The following is an 18,467-nucleotide window of genomic DNA, read 5'->3' as shown; positions in this document are numbered from 1 at the left end:
TTTTGTCTGTGCACCAAGTCTGTGCCTGAGGCCCAAAGGTCAGAAGAGGGCATTGGTCTGCCTGCACCTGGGGTTATGGATGCCTGTGGGCCACCGTGTGTGTGTGCCAGGAGCCGGACCTGGGTGGATCTTCTGCAGGAGCAACATGTGCTTTTTTAAAAAATGATTTATCTATCTTTATTTTATGTGCTTTGGAGTTTTGCCTGCATATGTGTCTTTGTAATGGTTTTGGATCCCTGGCACTGGAGTGTCAGGTAGTCTTTGGGAATTGAACCCAGGTCCTCTGGAAGATTATCCAGTGCTCTTAACTGCTGAGCCACCTCTCCAACCCCCAGCAACAAGTGGTCTTAACACACTGAGCTACCTCTCCAGCCCTGAGGATTACTTTTTAAGGAGTTGTTATTATTTCAAGCCAGCTTTGGTAGCTAAAGCAGGAAGAGCAGGTGTTAGAGGCCAGCTGAGCTCTGTTCCTAATGAACCCTGCCCCGCACAGACCCCTGACCATGCGACTTAGGATCAGAAGTGCTTTATCTTGACTTCTGTCCACAGTGTTCTTACCAGCTGCTGTTCAGCTGTGGTCATGTTCTCTTCCCTCTCCAGAAGGTCCTCTCCTCCATCCCCAATTCCATCATTTCCTGCCCACTGACCTACTGATTGATTGCTTGTCTCTAGTCTTTTCTGTATAGCTCTGCACATGTCTGTCCAGGTCTCTGTCTGAAACACCAGTAAGGCCAGCCGTCTCCTGGGCCTGAAGTCTAAAGGACTCTTACAGAAATCGAAGGATAACAAACTCACCTTGAAGTTGTTAGAGTTACATAACATTCAGTAAAACCCTAAGTATATGCCTGCTCAACTTGGACCCAGGAGTGAAGGAACAGAAGCAATAGGTCCTCAGTGTGTATGGGCTGATACCTGCCTCAGAGCCAAGAGCAGGAAAAGTGCTCTGGAGCCAGGCTGCCCAGGCTGCAGAACTGAATAGAGAGGCTGAGAAGCTGCCAGACTCTGCACTCCCAGACCCTCCCTCGGTGAGTGGGGTGGAGTGGCCTAGTAACCAGTTCCATTAGTGTTCAGAAAGATTTCCCCTGAGAAACTGCAAGCTGAGTCTGTGAATTAGAGCCTTCTCCATAGGGGCTGGCAAGATGGTTTAGAAGATATAGCTGCTTGCAGCCAAGTTGGATGGCCTGAGTTTGATGCCTGGGACCCCACATGATAGGAGGAGAGAACCAAGTCAGACAAGTTGTTCTCTGGCCTTCTCACATGCACCATGGTGCGTACACGTGATATGTACAGACATGCACACATGATAGAAAAATAAGCAACTGGGTTTTTTTTGTTTTTTTTTTTTTGTTGTTGTTGTTTTTAAACAGAGCCTTCTCTGTAAATGCCTGGTCTCTGTTTTTCTGTTCTCTCTTCAGACTTCCTTTTGAGAGACTTTATTTCTTTTTAGTTGAAGCAGCGGGTAAGGAGAGAGCTGTGAAACAGAGTGTGCTTGGCTGCGGCTGCGCAGGGCTGCGCTCAGTGTATAGTTTTCAGATGTGTCTCTCTGCTACACAATGCCTACTGTGTGCCTAGCTTCCAGGGAATTCAGAGAGCACAACCCAGTGGCGCTTTGGTGTGTGGACCGTACTGTGGGCACAGCTACTGTCTTGGCCCGTGTGTGTCTTCCTCATATCTCAGTCCTTAGACCCTGGGAGTTTGACAAAACCGAGTATTGAGGTGACTATAAACACAGCAGAAGAGGATTAATTCTGTAAGTCTGTTGATTTAATGGCATTTAAAAATCAGCGTGTTGGTTCCTTTAGATTTTGAATAAAGTCTTAAGTTCTGTGCCTCAGATACGGTGTTGGATGGGGTAGATCACGTTGGGTCGGTGGGCTTTTCCCACAGGTACTTCTGTCAACTCTGTAGAGCATCTCATATAAGAAGGAAGTGTATGAAGAGCTACCACGCACTAAATGAGAGTACCAGCTGTAGTGTGTGCATGTGGAGATGGCTTAAAGTTCACATGTGTTTCCTTATAAGGGGATGACCTCAAATATAATTGTTTTAGCCCTTTATTGTGATAAAAATTAAAAGTTTTACAGTAATTTAATTGCCATTTTGATAGGAAGAAAATAAAATCTTTTAGGGGAATATGAAACACAGTAGATACTTTTATGATTATTGTTTGGTGAGAAAATTTATTCGGAGAACAAGACAAGAACGGTAATAGAGTTCCTCTGACCGGCTGCCGCTGCCCTCACCTCATCTCTCACTGCAGGGGTGTCCGTCCACCACAGACCATGTCCTACGTTTTTGTGAATGACTCTTCACAGACTAATGTGCCCTTGCTTCAAGCTTGCATCGATGGGGACTTCACCTATTCTAAGAGGCTTCTGGAAAGTGGCTTTGACCCAAATATCCGAGACAGCAGAGGCAGAACAGGCCTGCACCTCGCCGCAGCCCGAGGGAACGTGGACATCTGCCAGCTGCTACATAAGTTTGGTGCTGATCCACTGGCCACGGATTATCAGGGGAACACAGCCCTCCACCTGTGTGGCCATGTGGACACCATCCAGTTCTTAGTTTCCAACGGGCTCAAAATTGATATTTGGTGAGTTCTTTGTTCATTTGAAGCCTCATCGTTTCTTCCCATTAGACATGCAGGCTGTGGGCCGATCACCACCTGGCCCATTGTCATGACAAGTTCAGAAAGGTGTGGAAGCCCAAGCACTTAGTGGGGCAGTGTGGGAGCCCTGGAGCGCTGTGTGTGCACATGTGGCTTCTGTTAATTATGAAGTACAGTTGAGCAGCAGAAGGGAACTGTTCTATCAGCTTATTCTAAGCTCACAGTGAGAAGCTCTCTCTCTAGCAGCTTTTAATTATTTTTTAGATTTCTCCCATGCAGGTTTCTGTATGTTGAACATTATTCCTGAACCCTCCCTTTTCTCATGTTACACATGAGACAGGCGTGTCAAGAAGTCACACAGCTTATAAAGGCTGGAGTTTGAACTAGTTCCTCTGCACAGCTCATGTGTGTCCGTCAGAACATGCTACCCCATCCTAGCTCCAGGCCTGAGTCCTAAGGAGAGACAGCTGGAGGACACTGGGGTTTTGTTTGAACCAGTTCTATACAGTCTCCTGAGTGGGAGGGCCAGCTCCCCTCAAAGCTGAGCTTGAACTTGAAGTTTCTGGTTCCTGCTGTCCTGGCATCCCAGAGCCATGGCCGAGCGGAGCAGAGCATGGCAGCAGATGTGTCTGTGACAGCAGGACAGAGTGGAGTAAGTCTGTCTGCTCTTCCTTTGCTAGAGTCAGATAGTGCAGCGCTAAGACAGCTTTCATTCATATACATATATAAATATATATGTCTGTATACATACATATGTATAAGTATACATGGACATGGACATGCATGAATATACTCACTGTGTATAAAGACTGAGTCTAGAGACATGTGTATGTACATATATGAATATACTCACTGTGTACACAAAGAATGGGTCTAGGACTCTAGGACTCGACTTCCCGATTCTACTCTAGAAGTTCTCTTTTTCTCTTTTATTTACTGTCATCTGTTCTTTGTTTTCCCTAAATGTTGATTCAAGTGTCAGTTTCTGGTTTCTTGGCTCTGCTGTGTTTGACTTATGAACCATTGGCGTACACTTTCCTCACTGACAGGAGCTAGCCATGTGGTGTTGCCACGACAGTGACCCTTTCTTTTTGTGACCCTTTTCAGCAATCATCAAGGTGCTACCCCTTTAGTTCTGGCAAAGCGCCGGGGTGTGAATAAAGATGTCATCCGACTGCTGGAGTCTTTGGAAGAACAGGAAGTAAAAGGATTTAACAGAGGCACACACTCGAAATTGGAGACCATGCAGACGGCGGAGAGCGAAAGGTACTGAGGACTCCACTATCTAAGGCACGGGCTGAGTGACGTTGTCTTTGAACCTGTGGCTTCAGATTACAGTTGCAGAACTTGACAGAAGTGCCCAGTGATGGCACACTTGCTCACAGAGCACAAAGAGTGCACCACAGTGGATGAGTTGGGCAGGAGACAGCTAAAGGCAGGGTCTGAGGAAAGGAGACTCAGAGGTTTTTTTTTTTTTGGTTCTTTTTTTCGGAGCTGGGGACCGAACCCAGGGCCTTGCGCTTCCTAGGCAAGCGCTCTACCACTGAGCTAAATCCCCAACCCAGAGACTCAGAGTTTTAAGTGCAGATCACAGGAATGAATGGGATGTATTAAAGACAGAAGGTGGGTTGTGTCAGTCAGCAACTGCAAGGGCCGGTTGGTGGAGTGCGGGGATCCATAGAGGGAGGAAGACTCATCATAAGCAGACACCGCCACTGAAAGTCTTTCTCCAGTCTCACACCTGCAATACTGACCCTCAGAGGTGAGCAGGAGAATTTCCACAAATTCTAAGCCTGCCTGGGCCACATAGTAAGACCCTGATTATGTGGGTCTCAATCATACACAAGTGCTCACAACTCAAGCAAACGAAAAAGGAACTTTGATGTGAGCAGGAAGTATAATCTATACACTCGGAGCCCAGTTGTGGGGACTGGCAAGGTCTTCATGTGTGATTGTTTCTTACCATCACCTCGCAGGGTGGGCAGCACAGGCGAGGTCAGTCAAGGTCTGTAGAGTGGTCTGCTCTGCCCGGATGGTTTGACAGGCAGAGCCGATAGGCCTGACCTAGGTTGAAGTGGCACAGAGTCTAGGGCTCTTGGCGTCTCAGCGTTGAAATACTCAGCGAGCTCAGTCGTCACTTGCCAGCTTTCCAGCTGTAGCAGAGTGCCCGGGCCTCTGTCCCACACACCATCTGGATCACCGAGGTCAGCCCTTCACAGCCCAGCTTGGGATGCCTTCTCGGCTGGGCCAGCTTCCTTCCTCTGATGGCTGTGGCTCCACACCCTCCCTGGTCCTGCTTTGTCACAAGCACTTCCTGTTGTCCTAAGGGAGCTCAAGGTTTCACTGTGAACTGGTGACACTCGTGAGTTTTCCAGACACTGACAGGTAGGCAAAGCAGCAGGGGCTCAGACATAGAGGCGGCCCTCTCCTTCCCCTCTGCAGGGTTCAGAATCCGTGTGCCCAGGGCAAGCAACAGCGCTTAACTCTGTCTCTGCAGAGTAATGGGAAATGTGTCTTCATCTTTCTATATCAGATTACTGTAAGCTTCTTCTGAAAGATGTCTGTCTGTCTGACTGTCTGTCTGTCTGACTGTGTGCATTTGTGTACACTGATGTCTGCATCTGTGCACGACTAGAGAGGCCAGAAGAGGTTTCCGGTGCCTGTCAACCACTCTCCACTCATTCTTTTGAGGCAGGGTTTCTCCTGAACCCAGGCCTGTGTTTTCTCCATTCTTCCCCTCCCTCAGAAGTGGGGTTACCGGACGTGAGGGGTGCCTGGCCTGCTATGTGGGTACAGGGGTTTAAGCTCTAGCTCTCAAGGCTGCACACAAGTGCTCCTAACTGTTGTGTTTATCCAGCCGCAGCCTTGTGCTCATGAATTTGTGTTTTCCTGCTTGCACTTCGATCCTGGCCATAGGTCTCTTTATCAGGAATACACTTGGACTTTATTCTGCCTGTCATAATTACTAATTAACTGAGTCATGCTTGGTAGCAATGTGAACTGCTTTCCTTTGCCCTCGTTGGCCTTTGTGTTACTTACAGCTCTGTGACACTGAAGTTTCTTGACGTAAATGATTAACACCCCTGCCACTCAGTTCCCCTTCCTACTCCTGCTCTCGGTGCCATAGTAGCCTAGATTAAATTCCACTTAAAAACAACATTATAAAAATACAAATAGGGAAGTGAATAAATCCCTTACAGAAAGACAAGAAAATACAGATCAAATAGTGGAATAGTCCTTAACTCTGAGGACAGCTGTACCAGACAGGTAGGCTGTCACTGCTGTTATTGAGGTTGTGGGGAAAGTAGACTCTTGAGGACAGCATGGAACAGGAGAGCCACTTTGGAAAACAGTCTGACAGCTTATCAAAAGGAATACAGAGTTAGAATGTGACCCCACAATTCCACGCCTAGGTACATATATCCACTGAGGAAAGAAGAAACATTGCCTGTTTATCCAAAGGAGTGTTACAGTGCTATAAAAACTAATCAAGTATTGGCAGATGCTTCAGCCAGAATAAATACTAAAAAATGCTGTATGGAAAAGCAGGCGTAAAAGGTCACACACGATTTATTCTGTTGGTATGAAATGCCCAGCAGGGAAGAAAGGAGATTGCGGGTCCCTAGGGTCTGAGAGGACAGTGAGGGTGACCGATGTGTGCAGAGTTTGAGGCAGCACTGATGACGGGCTGGGAATTAGATAGTAGACATAGTTGACACCTTTGAAAGTCCTCAGAACCACTAAGTTCCAGCCAGCAGGGCACATGGCTCTAATTCCAGCACTGGAAGGCAGAGGCAGGAGGATCTCTGTGAGTTCCAGGCCACCCAGGGCTATAGAGACATAAAAAGATGAACGTTTTAGCACAAATTAGCAAAAAACAAGTAGAGGACTAAGTAGGAGGTGGTCTTACAGCTTGATCTTGTCCACCTTCCAAGCAGTATGTTTGCCATGTATTTTCGTAGGGTTCTTTCTGTGAGACAGGTTAGCTAGTGTATGACTTAGTCAGTATTTCTCCATCTGCGTATTCATCCAAGTTCAGTCTTATTCTCTTAACAATATTTGTTCTATGTGTATGGATGTTTTTTGTCTGCATGTATGTGTGTGTATCACAGGTGTGCAGTTCCAACAGAGGCCAGAAGAGGGCATCAGATCCCCTGAACTGAAGTTACAGATACTTGTGAGCCTCTGAGTTGGTGCTAGGAATCAAGCCTGCGTCCTTTGAAACAGTGGCCAGTGCCCTTAGCCAGTGAGCCATCTCTCCAACCCTAACTGTATTATTGTTATGACAATTGGATGACAGAAACAGTGAAGCTGACATGTGTTTAAAGAAAAGACTAAGCCAGGTAGGGTGGCACATGCTTGAAATTTAGCACTGGGAGACAGAAGCAAGAGGTCGCCTCAAGTTTGAGGACAGCCTGGTCTACATAGTGAGTTTGAGGCTGTTCCAATAAGACCCTATCTCAAAATGAATCTATCTCTCTCTCTCTCTCTCTCTCTCTCTATATATATATATATATATATATATATATATATATATATACACACACACACACACACACACACACATATATACATATATACATACATATATATACATACACACACACACGCACACACACACACACACACACACACACACACACACACACCTACATACCCATACCTCACACCCTCCTCTCTACTAGGGTCGACTAGTCCCTGAATGGTAGGATGGATGCATTCCCTAGCCTCTGTTAGTCTGTGTTTATCAGCAGAGCTCAGTGGGCTCCTGGAGAAGGCTCACAGAATTCTCAGTCTACACAGGGATCTCTTAGTGTGAGAGGTGTCAGCTCAAGCAAATGAAATATCAAAAGTCTCTTTGTTTTAATTTGACTTCTCAACATTCTAATCTTATAGACCTTGCTGGAATTTTCTTAAATTTCCATACTGTTGTAGACTTACTGCAAGTGTCTTGTTGTATTAGTTCTTCATAAAGAAGGAATCTGGGTGTTGAGCACAAAGGGCCCATTAGGAAGTCAGCATCTGGAGACCAGTAACACATCTCCAATAATGTATGAGCATTGGTTAAGTGTCAAGAGTCAAATCAAATCATTGGATCAAAAACTGCCAGTCTGCATGAATGCGCCCATGCTCTCTGGGAGTCCGGGCTCTGAGGCGTTGCTGTGTGCTGGTTTTGTTCTGTGCCGCTGGTTGGGAGAGCAGGAAGGAAGGGATTGTGACGGTGGTGAGCTTTCGTGAGCAGTGGACAGCTCATATGTAGTACACTGTAGACTTTCAGTCTACCACAGGGCGGCCTTCACACCCCCAGGCAGAGCTCCTGTTTTCCCTGTGGTGTTTACACTGCTCATGATAGGGCCATGAACACTTGAGTCTGTTTATAGACTATTTATACTACCATTTTAAACATTGTAAATTTTAACATTTAACATTTTAAAATGTTCAAAATGAAAATTCATAATTTGAGACTTCGTGTTCATAAACATAACCAAAAAGGTAAATTAAAAAATTCACTTGAGTGTAGTGTGTGGATGTGAAGGTTGAAAGGGAATTTCTTAATTTATTATTTTTAGCTAGGATCACTCTTCTTGCAGAAGAAAAATGAACTCATTTCCTGTTGAGGTATAAGAGAGGTAAAATGAGCAGAAGAAATCTGGACATGGTCATACACACACACACACACACACACACACACACACACACACACACACACACACACACCTGTGTTCCCAATGCTCAGGAGACTGACGCAAGATTGAGAATTTGAGGCCAGCTTCAGCTACAAAATGAGTCCTAGGCCAGACTGAACTACATAGCAAGACCCTGTGAATGAGTGAATGAATGAATGAATGAATGAACGAACGAATGAATGAACGAATGAATGAACAAGCAGTAGGGAATGTGAGACCAGTTCCTGGTCAGCAGGATGACTCAGTGGGAAAAGCACTTGCCATGAAAGCCTGAATGGGAAGGAGAGAAATGAAGGTCAAAAGGCGCCCTCTGACCTTCACATGGCATCATGTGATCTGTGTGCACACGTGCAAATGCACGGGAGATAATTAAAGGATTTTTAACCCCAGTCTACATGTACTGTGGGCTGAGTAGTAAGCTTCCATTACTAGATTTTATTTAGAGAAATTTTAACTGGGCACATGACTGAACTACATTAAGAGAGAAGTTCCCTCTTCCAAATGTTTACATTTCATTTCATGTGTTTGAGCAGTTTCCCCTACATGTATGCCGTGTGTTGAGCGTGTCAGATCCCCTGGAACTGGAGTTCTGATGATTGTGTCCTGTGGGTGATGAGAGGTTAGCCAGGTCCTCTGCAGGAGCAGCCAGCACCCTCATCTGCCAAGCCATCGCCAGCCCCTCTGTTTGAATCTTGTAAATATAAAACAAAAACAACATTTTGGTCAGTGTGTTGATGGAGACAAGGTATTTGACCTATTTTAAGATCTCCACTTGGGGCACCTTTTTAACAATGTTTTTAACGCATTTTGACAAGTATTTGTGTGCAGCGTATTCTGATGGTGTCCACCCAGCTCAACCCTCCCACTTCCCCCAGACACATACTGAGACTTCCTGATAGGATTTTAATTTAATTTGCCTGCTGCATAGTAAGCCAGGGACCTAATTGGTATAGCTCACCAGTTTACGGTTTAAGGCCACCAATGTGTGGATTCCCAGGAGTGAGTAACCAGCACATGTCTGAGCGGTCTCTGTAGCAAGTTCTCCTGTGGAGGCTGGCCTTCCCTCGGCAGTCGCCTGTCTTTGCCTTAGGATGGAGTGTGTTTTCATGCTCCTTTCTTCTCTTTGCTCTTTCCACAGTGCCATGGAAAGCCATTCACTGCTCAACCCCAATCTCCAGCAAGGCGAAGGAGTCCTGTCCAGCTTCCGGACTACGTGGCAGGAATTTGTGGAGGACCTGGGTTTCTGGAGGGTCTTGCTCTTGATCTTGGTCATTGCTTTGCTTTCTCTGGGCATTGCCTACTACGTGAGTGGGGTGCTGCCCTTTGTGGATAACCAGCCTGGGCTGGTGCACTGAGGGCTCTCGGACGTAAGGCAAGGGGCAGCTGGTGTGGCTTTTCAGTTCTTAGACCATTTGTTAGCACAAGGCAGTGAGGCCTGTCCGTGTTTAGGACTTTTATTTACTGTGACGCTTACAGAAGAATGATGTCCCCTCTGAACTTCACCCTGTAGTTGGCTATACTGCGTCCTGATGCCACCCTCTGACGCAGCCGGGTCCAAGGAAGAATTCTCCAGGCTTGTGTGACCCAAGTGTGGTGGACACTGAAGGTAGAGGCTTGGGAGGCCTCAGAGCGGGGCCTGACCTTGATGGAGGAGCAGTGGCCATCTAGGATTCCATTCGCTAGTGGCTTTGTTTTTTTGTTGTTTTTTTTTTTTTTAATTTACTTTCCTGGCAAGAGGAGGGAGAGAAAACTTTCAACTTAAATTTTAATTTCTTTTACAATCTGTATGACAAATTAGAACTGTTAGAAACTTTGACTTTAAAAGTTCAGGTTACTCAGACAGTAGACAGGTTTAGGAAGTTTTTTCGTTAGCATGGATTGACTTGATCAATGTTTAGCGCCATGGAGCGATTTTGATTCATTCTAAACTGATTGCAGTGTCTGAGAATCAACTCTTTGAGGAGTTCAGCTCACTCTTCAGTCCCTCCCATTGTTACTTTTGAGATGTCCCATTCAGAAAAACACCAGGAAACCCTTTGTAGTGAATAGTTGTTAGAGAAAGAGTGCTCTCCTTCATTATCACCAAACTCGGGAGTGCCGACAAGCCAGCTGTGTCATGGGCACACCACAGTTAACCCTGGGTCTGAACCCGTCTAAGTCAGCAGGAGCCCAGCCGTTGGGGTAGGGGGTGTATTTCTGAGTAAAGAGCCCTGAACAGTACCGTGCTGCTGCTACGGTGTCTTCCCGTGTCCAGGTGCATTATATGAATAGAACGCAGCTTCCCTGCAGTGTCTGAAAGCCCTCTTTGGTCCTGTGGTATAGAAATCACGTAATTTTTGTTTGTGTTTGTTTTTATATTACAGAGCATGGAGGCTTAATAATTGAGTAAAATCTGAAACTTGCAGTGAAGAGCTAACAGTTCTCTTTTCTATAGCAAAGGTACCCCTAGCTGACTGTCCTTCTACAAGCCTCTCGCTCACTGACATTTTCTCCTCTGCTTCCAGATACCCAGTACTGACACTCTTTTCTTTCATGCGGCTTTACCCTGTCTGAAGGAACTGTTTACAGCTCCTTACTGGCTGCTTCAGAATCCGCCTGCAGTGTCTTGCTTTTAACTAATCATGTTTGGTGAATGCAAGGGGGAAACAGTCTTTTGCTTTTGCACGGAGAACACTAGAATTCAAGTTCAAAGTGTGTTCAGAATGAGTGCTGTGGAATTCGCTTCCCCTCTGTAAATCAGACTGTGTGATGTAATACTCTGCCTCTAAGATCCTTGCTTCCTGCCCAGCCCTGGTTTCTGTGCATCATGTGCTCAACATTGTTCATTTAACTGCTTCCAATAAATGCATTTATAAATCTTTCATCATTGGCCCTTTCCTTGGTGTCGGATTTCAGGAGTGTGTAATGGACTGCAGTTAGCTATTTTAAAAGCCAAGCGTTTTAGCTGATGCAGATAGAGGCTCTCATCTTTGTTTGGCTTACAAAAGCTACAGAACTAATCAGTGTACATTGCATATGGACTGAAGTGTGGTGACTGTCATGATTCAGCACCTCCCAGAGAGGTCACTTATCACGCCTCATCTCATTCTGCTTGTCACTTTGAGTGCCACCTGTTTCCTTCCCAGAAGATGAGAAGCCTGCTGCAGAGGTCCATAGGCCGTCTAGGCCAAGGTCCACTGCCGGGCTGTGAGAACACAAGGTCCCACTGCTGGGCTGTGACAGAGACACAAGGTCACACTGCTAGGCTGGGACAGAGACACAAGGTCACACTGCTGGGCTGGGACAGAGACACAAGGTCACACTGCTGGGCTGGGACAGAGACACAAGCTCACACTGCTGGGCTGGGACAGAGACACAAGCTCACACTGCTGGGCTGGGACAAGGCAGTCCTCAGGTTGTCTGTTCTCCTCTCTCCCTGCCTCTGGGATGCATCTGGCCACAGTACCCTGTTTATTGAGAGCCTGGAGTGCTGCCTTCTCAGCGGGATACTCGGCATCCCTCTCCTGCTCTTGTGTTCTCTCTCCTATAGCGTACAGCTCTTTGCACACCTCCTGCTGCTGTAATGTTGATGTTTGTGCTTAGCTCAGGGCATGGGAGCAAACTGTCCACAGGTGCCCCACGCCTCCTTCCGATTCTCAGACGCGCCACGCTCACTGTACAACATTCATGCTGCATTTCCTGGCCTGCTGCTATGTGCTTTTTGTTCCTAGAGTCATAAACTTCAGGAGAGCAGGGCCTTGGGCTGGTTTATAACCCTCTGCCCATGCTACGTCTTAGAGAGCATTTGTGCAAAAATACGGGAAGCATTGCTTATTCACGTATCACTTTGTATGTTTTGACACAAGGTGTCGTAGAGCCCAGGCTAGCCCAGGCTAGCCTCAGACTCCCTATGTAGCTGAGGACGACCTTGAACTTCTGACCCTCCTGCCTCCCCTTCCCAAGTGCTGAGAGTGTAGGTGTGTGCCACCGTGTCTGGTTTTATGTGGTGCTGAGGATTGAACCCAGAGCTTCCTGCATCCTAGGCAAGCACTGTACCCACTGAGCCTCATCCCTGCCTCTCATAGATTTCCAGGTTAAGTATCTTTTAAAGTCACACGTTGCCCCAACAAGCAGCATGTGTGAACTGTGTGGGAACCACACCTGCCTTTGTGTACAGGTGCCAGTGACTAGGCCAGGGTACTGTGCAGACTGATGCTGTGTGGTCCCCTACCCACAGAAAGGCGGACATTCACCAGGACTGCCTGCTGCAGGCTTACACATGCGCGCACTCGCACACACACACACACACACACACGGACGATGTAATCCGAGGTCTATAGGCCTTCTGGGCTTTGGGCTCTGCCCTCTGGTTGCTGAATCCCTGGGGAGGCTGGTTCTGAGGTATGGGTGGAATTTTCATGTTTCATCCCTGTATAACGTGCAGAAGAAGCTGTCTTTCCTGTGACTTCTTTCTGTGTGATGCCCCTAGTGGAGCCTCCTCTGTCAAATGAGCAGTCATTACACAGAGCTCCGGGTTCTTACCAGCAGCCTGTGTCTGCATGAATTCAGCATTGATGCTGTGGGAGGTTTAGAACCCACGTGATCTGGACCATAGACGTGGAGGGGCCACTGTTGGCTTTTAGTGGGAAGGGTCATAGATGTACTATGTCCTGAAGTTCATGTGACAGCCTTGTACAACAAGGGATTGTTATATACTCCGTGTGTGTCCTAGTGCGCTTGACAGTCCTGTAGGAAGAAAAAGGACTTCTGCTACTGTGTGAGGCTAACCCCAACTCCATTTTACATTTAAAACATTATTTTATGTGTATAGATGTTCTGCATACGTGTATATCAGTGCACCACATGTGTGCCTGGTGCCTGTGGAGGCCAGGAGAGCACACTGGGTCATCTCAGTGCTGGAAGCTGATCCCATATTCAGCCCCAGTGGAACATCTTAGCAGGCTAAGGGTGAATCAGAGTGAGCTAGTAAACAGCCTTTCCGTGGCCTCTGTCCCAGTTCCTGCCTCTAGATTCCTACCTTAGCTTCCCTCAGTTATGGATTGGAACCTGCAAGAGGGAGTAAACCATTCCCTACCCAGGTTGTTTGGGGTCCTGGTGTTTATCACAGTGACAGAAAGCTGCCTTTGTCTGTTGCCCAAAGGATGTCCACTGGCCTGCTGAGTTGGCTGCATACTTAGAAGTCAAGAACTGTAGTCTGGATTCCTCTTGACCATGCTCATCCTGAGCTCAGTTGTAACAGTAGCAGAGCTGCTTAGAGGAATTCAACACTGGCCAAGCAAAATGCTGGGGAAAGGGCTCTGTGGTGAAGTGTTTGCCATACAAGCACTAGGGCTAGAGTTTGGTCCCGGCAGGAGCCTCGCTTTCACCCCACAGTCTCGGGGAATTGTGAGGGAGCAGGTTCATTTCCTCTTTCACATGGGGTGGAGGCAGTACAGGAAGGCCGAATTCTAGATACACCTGAGCAGTGACTCCTTACGGGTCTGACAGCTTTGTGTTGTCCATCTAAGCTATGCGCATAATCCTCTTCCAGCCATTTTTTGTCATCACAGGGTGGAAGACGGGTATCCCTTTTAGTATGAATTAGCAAGAGTAGTAGGGGGCCTTTTTTCTGACCCCCCCAGGACCCATCATACTGACCGTTTACATTGGAAGGGTAGTTGGTTGCCTCCTGTTCAGAATGCAGTTGTAGCTTCCAGGCTTCCTTGCCGGTGTGGAAATGTCTTGTTCATTCTAAACCAAGGAAATCGTGTTGTGGTTGTCCTCCCATTCCCGTGAGTCATTTGAGTGAAGATGGACACGTGGGCATTAACAAGGCTGCTGTAGTGTGGAAGTTCAGAGCTCCCAGACATTGGAAATCTCGCACTGGGTGGGTGTGCGCTACAGGAGGGGTGAGCCACTGATCCCACTTGAAGGAATTCTAAAATCTGATTCCTCCACTGCTCTTAGCACTTCCGCTGTCATCTCGCCCACTGCTCCCTACCCCTATGTGCCTGCTCGTCTGGGCACTTTAAAAGACAGATCAGACACATTAAAATACAGATCAGACACATTAAACAGTCTTGTTGTTGAGGTCTAGGTTGGTGGCCTTCTCAACATTATGTCAAGCTGACAGCATAAGAAGCCACAGATGCAGGAGTCTAATGGCCCCCATTCATTTGTCCACAGGGGAGTCACTGCAAACCTGGCATCCCCTCATTAAACAGTAAACACACCTCTGCCACCTTCCCAGTAAGGCATCCCACGATGCAATGTGTTGGGGCGCTCAGCAGATGGCCCGTGTCAATCACAGACAACACCTTCCATTGCATAGTCAGTTCTTGTCAGAGCACTGTCTTTCCAGGTTCACTGCAGGCTGCAACCTTGATAGAATTTGGGAGATCAGTGATTACAGGAACCGGGTGAGCATCTAAGTCCTGGAGGCCATGAAATGACTTAGTTGATGGTGTTTAACAGTGGTGGCATTATCTCTTACGTTAGAGGCCAGCCTCAGCTACAAAGTGAGTTCCAAATAAGTAATCAATAAACAAATACATAGGTAAGTAAATGCTGTTCATAAGCAGCCCAGTGTGGTAGCCACGCACCTGCTGTAACAGCACCCAGGACTCTGAGATGAGAGGCTCGTATATTCAAGGCTAACCCAGACTACCTGCTGAGACTCTGAGGAAACAAGACAGGAACACATAGGCAGCTTCCGCACATACATTGTGCCACAGATGCCCTCCAGGTAGAAAACATTTCAGCAAACTCATGTTTTTCTTTTTACAGCATCTTTTTATGTGTGTTTAAAGCATTACAGCACATGGACTGGTGAGATGGCCACCAAGTAACAGCATTTACTGTGGAAGCCTGGACACCACAGTTTGATCCCAGGAACCCACAGCTTACAGACATTAGAGATTAAAGGTGGGTTAAAGACCAGGTGTGGTGGTGCATGTTTTTGATCCTAGTACTTAGAAGTTGGAAGCAGATGAATCTCTGTGAGTTCAGGGCCAGCCTGATCTACATAGTGAGTTCCAGAACAGCTGGGACTCTATAGAGAGACCCTGTCTCAAAAAACAAAAATAAATAAATAAATAAATAAAATGGTGGATGGAGAAAATCAACTCCATGGATTGACCTCTGACCTTCATATATGTAGCATGTGTCACACACACACACACACACACACACACACACACACACACACAGCATTGCATAACACTTTCTATAGCTGAGTGGGTGTTTGTTTTGTCCACAAACCAGCGACCTGTTTGGCGGTTTAGTGACAGTAGCTGGCCTAAGGATACACCTCCGTCTTAAGCTGGAAGCAATTTTGAAAGTGCAGCCTGAGTTTTTTCTCCTATAACTTTGCTGACACAGCAGCTATTATCCCACATGTCCAGGGATTGATTTCTAAATTTAAAACCTCTGGGTCAGAGCTGTATGAACTGTTTCACCAAAACTTTGGCCCCTAGAAAATAAAAATGAGTTTTGAAATAGTTTCTAGGTCACTGGTGCAGAAGCTGGCAAAAGGCTGCAGGGTGGTTTGGAAAGTCCTGGTTAGCCCGGCTCCATCGGCACAGACTGTGCTTTCAAGCTGCGAGTCACCATGCCAGAGAGGAAAGAAACGAAGGAAGCCTAACCATCTCCCCAGCCCAGAGCCCTTCCCACCCTCAGGGTGCACGTTAGCCTGGATAAGCGCCTGGCTTCAGCAGCAGGTGGGAGTGTGGTCACATCTGTATTTCATTGGATCAAACATCAGCTTTTATTTGTTATTTTCAAGAACTCTGATTTTGGATCAGCCAATGGAAGCTGTGGTAGCTCTAACCCAATGTGAACTGGTCTTTGTCAAGCTTTAAACTCCCCAAAGCTCTGATTTTATGTGAAGGGCAGAAATAATACTGACCTCTGGGGTTTCTTTTAATAAAAGTAGTAACAACTGTTTCCATGCTGATGGTGCATCAGGCTCTACAAAGGGTTGAAACTCATCACCCCATAAAGAGAATGATTCTTAAAAGGTTAGGTGTGGGGCAGAGGAGATGGCTCAGATCATAAAGTACGCACCCCACAAGCCTGAGTGTGAGGCTCGGCAATGCAGACTACGGTTGCAGTGTTCTACAGAGATGGGAGCAAACCCAGAAGAAATCCAGAAGGTCAGGGCCCAGCTAGCCCGGGGTACAGTAGTGAACAACGGAAGGCAGAGATCGTGTCTCAAAGAAGGGGAGGGTTAGGACCTGGTCCTCACTGTGTAGACCAGGCTAGCTTCAAACTCCTAGAGCCTGCCCCGCCCTGCCCCGCCCTTTCCCGGCCCGCCCCGCCCTGCCCTGCCCCGCCCCGCCCCTGTTGAGTGCTAGAACTAAAGGCGTGCACCACCACAGCCAGCCCAGAAGTGGGGCCAAAGAAACCTCAGAACCAAGCAGTAGAGCCCAGAGACTACCCAACAGCAGAGAAAAACACCCAGGCTCGTAGCCCCAAATTGGGCAATCCCAGGGGCACATTGAACAGGGGAGAACATACTTTCATAACCACAGGAGCAATTTCAGAATGCCAGGTGTGCAGCTCCGGAGGGTGGTTATGATGGCCACGGTTGCTTTCAGAGCTCGTCATAACTTCCTCCCTGTAGAACCATGCACAGTGCTCACGGTCAGCGCTCACGGTCAGTGACTTTGTGGAGCTGTGTTTTCTCTGCTCGGGCCGTTTCTGTTTAGAAAATGTGAGGCTCCTCTTGTGGTCACTGCACCTGCAGTTGTATTACCTTAGTAAATCCCAGGGCAGTGGTGACATCAGCCTGCCAACTACAAGACTGCTTTCATAACCAAGCCCAAGATGCCGCACTGCAGGCCGGTGGGTCAGGGCAGGTACTGATAACACAGTTCCCCTTCGGGGATGAGGTTTATTAGGAGAAAGGGCCTGAGACCGTGATCAAACCTTGAGGTGGGAGAAAGTTAGAAAGGAACACTAAATGTATTAAATACAGCACAACGGGGTCTGTGCTGGCTAGTTTTTATAACAGCTTGACAAATGCTAACATTAGTAAGAGAGGATGGAGCCTTCGTTGAGAAAAATGGCTCCATAAGATTGGGCTGTAGTCAGGCCTGTAGGGCATTTTCTTAAATAGAGATTGACAGGGAAGGGCCCAAGTCTTGGGTCCCAACTCTGGGCTGGTGACCCTGAGTGCTTTCGGAAACCAGACTGAGAAAGCCAGTAGGCAGTGCTCCTCCGTGGCCTGAGTCCCTGCTTTGGCTTCCTTTAGTAGACTGTAATTCAGGATATGTAAACCAAATAAAGCCTTTCCTCCCCAGGTTGCTTTTCGTCATGGTATTTCATTAACTCTAACTTAGACAGGGCCTTAAACTTAAACTTTAAAGGACGCACGAGAGGCTTCTCTTTAAAACCTGGAGAGGAGCTTCATTAAGAATTAGCCATCATGACAGAATGGGATGGGGCAGAGACGTGGGCCTTCAGAGATGTCCTTTCCTACAAACCGAGTAACATACCCGGTTTATAATCCTTCAGGTAGTGGCAGGGAGTCCCATAGTACCTGATATAGTCTGATGTTATGTGTGCTGCCAGGAAGGAGAAGGGGCCCGGGCTTCGGGGACACAGTTTGAGACCTTCATTTGGGTGGCCACAGCCAGGCCTTCACACACTGTAGCTAGAGAAGAAGCAGAGCACCCTGCTGCCCTGTGGGTGTTGGGGACGGAATACAAGAACAGCCCTGCCATGTGGACGGCCCGGCGGCACCTCCGGGGCCTCCTGGGTCTCCAGCTCCTTCTCTGTCTGCTCCTCTGGAATGCCAGGGTGGTGTGAATCGAGAATCCAGGAGAAGAGCAGGGAGCCTCCACAGCTCAGCCCCTCCTTCCAAAATGTCATCAGCTGCAAAAGGCAGCTAAACCACCAAGCTCCTCACTGGGCCTGCAGCTGCTGCCTTTGCCAGATCACTCTTCTGGCCTGGGCCAGGTATCCTGAAAGTCACAGCCCCACCTGTTCTCAGAGTTGCTGCCAGAATCTGCCCCCCAGCATCTCAGCTCCTGGAGTCAACAGCACCTTTGTCCTTTGCCTCTTCCTCTTGGCTAACAAAGCACACAGCCTATTGCCTTCCCAGACGGTGCCTGATCACTGCTGGGGAGAAAACCCTCCTGGGGCTCAGGGGGCTAGGAAATAAAACAGGTCAGCAAAAGAAACAGGTTTAT

The 18,467-nt window shown here is 47.5% G+C and overlaps 1 protein-coding gene and 1 long non-coding RNA gene across 6 annotated transcripts in view; one reads left to right on the top strand and one right to left on the bottom strand.

Annotated features, from left to right (window-relative positions):
• Nucleotides 1-11,158, top strand: part of Ankrd46 (ankyrin repeat domain 46) — a 21,009-nt gene extending 9,851 nt beyond the window's left edge. For 4 of the 5 annotated variants that reach the window (XM_006241531.5, XM_006241530.5, XM_063263262.1 and 1 more), the window contains 3 exons: nucleotides 2,261-2,593; nucleotides 3,716-3,874; nucleotides 9,434-11,158. In XM_006241531.5, the coding sequence (XP_006241593.1) occupies nucleotides 2,283-2,593; nucleotides 3,716-3,874; nucleotides 9,434-9,650 (687 nt within the window). In that variant the 5' untranslated portion in view covers nucleotides 2,261-2,282 and the 3' untranslated portion in view covers nucleotides 9,651-11,158. The remainder of the gene's footprint in view (nucleotides 1-2,260; nucleotides 2,594-3,715; nucleotides 3,875-9,433) is intronic. The other variant, NM_001013948.2, reaches the window with a different exon arrangement.
• Nucleotides 10,474-18,467, bottom strand: LOC134479895 (uncharacterized). The gene is made up of 2 exons (XR_010053756.1): nucleotides 17,816-18,467; nucleotides 10,474-17,014 (listed from the first exon to the last, which is right to left on the bottom strand). It is a non-coding gene; the product is annotated as an uncharacterized LOC134479895 (long non-coding RNA).

This window comes from Rattus norvegicus, chromosome 7 (assembly GCF_036323735.1).
Source record: "Rattus norvegicus strain BN/NHsdMcwi chromosome 7, GRCr8, whole genome shotgun sequence".
Lineage (NCBI taxonomy): Eukaryota > Metazoa > Chordata > Mammalia > Rodentia > Muridae > Rattus > Rattus norvegicus.
The sequence above is the reverse complement of the archived record's forward strand: the minus strand, read 5'-3'. Positions and strand labels throughout refer to the sequence as shown.